Source organism: Gekko japonicus, unplaced genomic scaffold (genome assembly GCF_001447785.1).
Source record: "Gekko japonicus isolate JY-2015 unplaced genomic scaffold, Gekko_japonicus_V1.1 scaffold2421, whole genome shotgun sequence".
NCBI lineage: Eukaryota > Metazoa > Chordata > Lepidosauria > Squamata > Gekkonidae > Gekko > Gekko japonicus.
Window position 1 is genome coordinate 111,043 of NW_015173748.1, and position 6,354 is coordinate 117,396.

Here is a 6,354-nt window from a genome sequence, read left to right on the forward strand (position 1 = left end):
GCTCTTATCTCTTTAAGGATTTGCCATAGTTTGTTGTGATCCACACAATCAAAGGCTTTAGTGTAGTCAATGAAGCAGAAGTAGATGTTTTTCTGGTACTCTCTTGCTTTCTCCATAATCCAGCAAATGTTGGCAATTTGATCTCTCATTCCTCTGCCTCTTCAAAACCCAGCTTGTACTTCTGGCAGTTCTGCACATATTGCTGAAGCCTAGCTTGTGTGCAAAATGAGCACAATTGTGTGATAGCTTGAACATTCCTTCATTGGGATTGGAATGTAAACTGACCTTTTCCAATCCTGTGGCCACTGTTGTGTTTTCCAAATTTGCTGGCATATGGAGTGCAGCACTTTAACAGCATCATCTTTTAGGACTTTGAATAGCTCAGCTTGGATACCATCACCTCCACTAGCTTTGTTGTTAGTAATGCTTTCAAAGGCCCATTTGACTTCGCACTCCAGGATGTCCGGCTCAAGATCAGCTATCACACCGTTGTGGTTGTCAGGGACATTGAGACCCTTCTTGTATAATTCTTCTGTGTATTCTTGCCACCACTTCCTAATCTCTTTTGCTTCTGTTAGGACCCTACTGTTTTTGTCCTTTATCATGGCCAGCTTTGCGCAAAACATTCCCTTGATTTCTCCAATATTCTTGAAGAGATCTCTAGTCCTTCTCATTCTATTGTTTTCCTCTATTACTTTGCATTGTTCATTCAGGAAGGCCTCCTTATCTGTCCTTGCTGTTTTCTGGAAATCTGCTTTCAGTTCGGTAAATCTTTCCTTTTCACCTTTGCCTTTTGCTTTCCTTCTTTCTTCAGCTATTTGTAAAGCCTCATCAGATAGCCACTTCGCTTTCTTGCATTTCTTTTTCTTTGGGATGGTGCTGATTGCTGCCTCCTGTACAATGTCACGAACCTCTCTGTCCATAGTTCTTCAGGCACTCTATCAAATCTAGCCCCTTAAACCTATTCTTCACCTCCACTGTATATTCATCAGGGATGTGATCTAGGTCTAACCTGAATGGCCTAGTGGTTTTCCCAACTTTCTTCAGTTTAAGACTGAATTTTGCAATGAGTGGCTCATGACCTGAGCCACAGGCAGCTCCAGGTCTTGTTTTTACTGACAGTATAGAGCCTCTCCATCTTTGACTGCAAATGATATAATCAATCTGATTTCGGTGTTGCCCATCTGGTGGTGTCCATGTATACAGTTACCTCTTAGGTTGTTCGAAGAGGGTGATAATGCACTAGAAAAATCAAAGTTACCCTGCCCGTAATGGCCAATTTTCTTGAGTGGATACCCAGTACTCTCCAATTGCTGATAAATTGCAACTGGAACGTTTTCTAATTGGAGTGTATGTACAATTTTTGTATCTCTGTAGTCAGCTGCATTCATTACCACACCAAGCAGCTGGCTAGTAGCTGCTTTCACACATGCTCAGAATGGGTGCAAGAAATCATAGTGCATGAAATGCAGAAAGCACTGCATAGTTGCTGCTGTGGAACAGCCAGGCCCTGGAGACAGCTCTGACTCCTCTGATGAAGAACACCACCAGCTGCAGCTGAGCAATCAGATGAGGAATCACGGGAGGCTGTGACATATGTGTTTCATCCCCCCACCCAGAGCTGACAATTCAGAGTCAGCCAGCTGCCCTATCTCCTCCAGGATCCCCAGGTCCACAAGAACAACGTTGGTGCAGGTGTAGAGAGGATTTACAGTCCCAGTGCTGATCAGCATGCCTCAGAGCTCAGCACCGGCAATCAGTTGCAGGGGAAGGAGAATCATCACCAGAGGAGACCGTGAAGCAGCTGTCGCAGGTATGACGTAGGGCTTGAAGCATATAAAAGTATGGGGGAGGAGCCCTTCAGTGTGGCATCAACGTGTTCCCTTAGACACTGACCCGCTGCTGCTGTATCAGTCTTGCTTTTCGGAAAACCGACCTTGGCCTGCTAAGACAACTCTTGTACAATTTACGGACTCTGTTTATTAAACGCTGGCATCCTGGCCTCTGATAACCAACTCCTGTTATCTGCTTATCTGCCTGATTTAACTCTACCTAAGCAGGACAGTTGCCTAGGCAACATGTCATCCCCTGTTCATGAACCCGCAACTGGCAGTGAAAGAATGTGCATGTAGAACACCCGATATAAAGTGAGTGTTCTTTTTCAACTGCTCAATGATGCTGCTTGCAGTTTGTAATCAAATGAAATGACAATCTGAAAAAGGACAGTTTACACATCACGTTGGAATGTTCAAAAAGCATTCTATAACAGCAGCTGAAAGAATAGCTAAGAAGGGTTCATTTCTTTTAACTCAAACCAAAGCTTTCACAGCCAGTTATTACAGAGATTTCAAAGATGATAGCCTGTGCTTATCTCAAGGTTCTTTCTTCCAGCAACTCAAGAGTTTTGAGCGGGGGCATAATCTTTCAAAACTCACTGGATCGAACCTTACCATTCTGCTCAATGAATGGGGGTGTGTTCCATCAGTTCAAGGGGCATTCTGCCACTGAAAGAGCTTCATGCATCAGGAGAAGGCTCCTTACTCCAAAGGAGTGCAACACCCTTACCTGAGCAGAGTGGTGGGATACAAATCCCAACGTGTTCTGGAAAGTTGTGTGTTTTATATTTCATTTGTTCCTTAACAGCCATAGAAAGTGCCCTGAAAGATTTCCAAAGCTGGCTTTCTTTGCAAAATGATATATAGTTATGAAATAAGGAAAGGAGAGACCAGAGAGACTGAATATATTCTTTCAACCAGCTAAGGAAGGGCAGCGTAAAGACTAACCCGTGTTTCCTGCGTCATGTATTGCCTACAGTCTTCCTTTGTTGCATTTATAACCAACTCTTTATATTTAGCTCCTCACCTCTCATCATGTGCCTTTGATCTTGATGATTCTGAACAACTATCAAATGAAGGAGAGTAAGTCTGCTTTGAGTCACCTGTCTCTTTATTTTGCGAAGGGGTAACAGATTCTGTTTTCCTATTAAAAACAAGGAAGCTTGAATAAACCAAACATCAGAAGTTTGTTCCAGTTGACAGATCTGGGTACATGAAGAACTAAATCCTAAAGGACAAGCTACTTAAAGTCAGATAAACGAATGAGGAATAGTCGGCGAAATATTATAAACAGCGTTTTGCAGGAAATTGCCTTAACCTGGCGTGTTTTCTACCAGTGAGAATGCAGGGGTGGATTCCTGAACCTTACCTTGTGTCACAGGACAATTTTGATGTAGAGGTAAGGAAAGTTTCCTATTAGACAGAGGGAGGATTCTGATTTGGCAAGGCACTAACCATTAGGAGGCTTCCCTTTCCAACCCTGGAAGTCAGGAATGGTGGGGGGGGAAGATGTAGGCGGAAACTCACACTGCTTCCTAGACTGCAGCTGCTTGAATTATAACATGACAAGCAAGAGGCAATGGTGGTTTCCCTCTACAGTGTGCAGCAGACAGAGAAGATAAATGGATGCCTGACTGGTGAGGTCTAGTACCAATCCATTAGAAGGACAACTACTGCAAAAGCAACTTTATTTAAAAAAAATAAAAATAAAAACCACTCACTGCTTTTTCTTAGGAACTGAGAAAACAACCACCATATTCTGTCTTTGGAACTTGAAAGCTCCATTAAAATACCTGCTTATATCAGAACGAGCTTTTACTTTCTTTATGACTGTTGAACGACGCTTCTGCTTTTGGTCCAATGGCAATGGGACTGGATTTGCAGGAATAGTGACTGCGTCTGGGTTCTGGGCACATGCTATCTCTGTCAGCTGAATAAACGGGTATGGTGAGAAATAAGTTTCACAAACATCAGACTATATTTCATGATTTAGCCTTTGCGAAGTTACCAGATATTCATTTTTTAACTCTAACTAGTGATAAGCTTGCCTGTTACCTGCTGCTGCTCCTGTAGTTAACAGGAGAAAATAATGGGGGGGGGGGGGGAAAACCACCCAGAAGTAACACCAGCCTGCTCTAAGAATTGCTGGTAACTCTATGGTTTTTGCTTTCTCAGCTAAGTTGAGGCTCTTGAAAATGTACTACGGCTCACCCTGGTCTGAACAGATTTGCATAGATGTTTTAACTAATTGTAGGTCAACCACTAGTTGTTCTCAAAACAATCAGGTACCAGAAATGAAGACTATTCATTACATCTGGTATTTCTTCTTGAGAGATAAGATATGAAAAAATTGGTAACCATATAATAGAGAATTCACTATATCCAGCATCAGTATCTGTTGATTTCACTATATCCGTTGCTTTCTCCATATCAAATAGTTTTGAACAGCTCCTAGAAAGGTGTGACGTCACTTCTGGGTTTTCCCCAGAAGGCGTTCACGCTGTGGGCCAACAGTGCTACCCCATGTCCCTGCCCCCCCCCCCGAATCTTGATGGCTGCCAGCCAATGTTCCCTCTAAGCTATGGAATCTCGTGAGCAACAATTCTACTTTGTGAGCTACCGGTATTAAAGTTGTGAGTGAGCGATTTGGCTGCTGCTTAAATGAGTTTGCTCTGGAGCCCTCCTTCCTGAGCTAAGACAAAAATGTGTGAGCCGGAGGCTAAAGAACTGTGAGCTAGCTCACACCGACTCGGCTTAGAGGGAACACTGCTGCCAGCTCCTGGCCAGCAACCCTTCCTAGTGATAGCGTATAACCCCCTTATTCTGAGGCCTAATTCTAGTATAAGCGACAACCACACAAACAGATTGTCATGTTATCTGAATAATTAGATTCTTAGCATAACACTAAATGAGCAAGGTTAAGAGATTCTTTAAGAGCACCTTTTCAAAACACAGAAATACTTAGAATAGGGTTGCCAGGTTGGTTTGACCCGGCAGTCAGGGAGGGACTTTCTGGGAGTGGGGAGGAGCGCGCGACATGCGTGCGACGTAATGACATCATGCAGAAGTGACATCATAGAGTTTTGCCCAAAATACCAGTGTCACCAACGTGATAATGTCACTTCTGTATTTGGGGATGGGGAAGAGTCCTGAAAATGGGGGGATCCTCTGTCCCCAACTGAGGAATGACATCCGTAACTTAGAAACTGCATTCAGCGTGCCAGTTCAGCAAATTTTCTCTAACTTGTACCCTGCTTGCAAAGTTACCTATACTACTAACATTCCAGTGGTCAATCACCTGTACAATTTTTTGCTTTAAAACAAAGACCCTTCAGTGTGGCATTCCCCAAACTTTTACCATAGCAGTATACTAGAAAATGGTTTTTCTAAACTAGCCCCTAAAACTACCCTATTCCAGACATATCAATACCTATCACTCTACTAAGCAAAATCTGAAGCTTTCCTCCAGACTAAGGAGACTTCTCCAACTTAACCAGTTCTAAGTTGGAGGAAGGTTCCTTAGGATGGAGAAACATCCTCCACCTCACTGTCCAGCATATTAAACAGCAGTACATTAACTCATTGTGGAAAGTGATTCCCCCAATTTCCTCTCTCAAAAAGGGAACAGAATTTCTCTTCCCAACCTGTAGGAGCAAGGAAAAAACTCTGCAAAAGGCTGTTTGGTTGCCATATGCCAGGGGATCTTAAGGATAAAGCACTTTTAAGATTTGGCCACGCTTGCCGAGGACTTCACAGAAGAATATCACCTTGCGGATCTGCCAAGCAGCAGCTGTGGTGAGAAGAGCTGCCTCCATCTGCTGAGCTGCTATTTTACACGTAGTGGTCTCCTGGAGAGCCCCTGCTGCATCTTCTTGGCACTGCACCAGCTGCTGTAGTGATTCTGCAGGGGGCTACAGTGAGAGAGTCAGACGTCTTTTAACTGTTATTTGTTTTCACTCATTCAGAATCACCTGATACAGAGAAACCTGAAGGGGGAGTTTAACCCCCTGCATGGGAACCCAATGCAGTACACCCCGGAGCACTCAAACAAGTTGATCCACATTGTTGGGAGACAAAGCAAAGAACGGGAGCAACAGACAGGCTTGCCAACTCCAGGTGGTAGCTGGAGATCTCCTGGGATTACAACTGATCTCCAGCCAGGTAACAGAAACCAGTTCACCTGGAGAAAATGGCCACTTTAGAAGGAGGAACCTATGGCATTATACTCCACTGAAGTCCCTTCAATCCCCAAACCCCACCCTCCTCAGACTCCACCTCCCAAACCTCCAGGTATTTCCCAACCCAGAGCTGGCAACCATAGCAAAAGAAGAGCATTGCACAGAAGTGTTTACAAGACAACACTGTTTTTACAAGCTGGGGCCTGGCAAGGAATTGGGGGAGGGGAAATTTAAAAATCAGGCAATTCTTTCCACAGAGCAATAGTGCAAAACTGCTAATGTTTGGGGTTAAATGAAAGGCTTCCTGCTCATTGGACTTCAAGCCTCTGCAGTCTTGCACT

General features: G+C 43.9%; 1 protein-coding gene across 1 annotated transcript in view; it reads right to left on the reverse strand.

Moving 5' to 3' along the window:
- Positions 1-6,354, reverse strand: part of LOC107120708 (centrosome-associated protein 350-like) — an 88,538-nt gene that overhangs the window by 35,309 nt on the left and 46,875 nt on the right. The window contains 4 exon segments of the mRNA XM_015423478.1: positions 1,897-1,905; positions 2,863-2,979; positions 3,629-3,765; positions 5,603-5,746. Of these exon segments, the coding sequence (XP_015278964.1) occupies positions 1,897-1,905; positions 2,863-2,979; positions 3,629-3,765; positions 5,603-5,746 (407 nt within the window).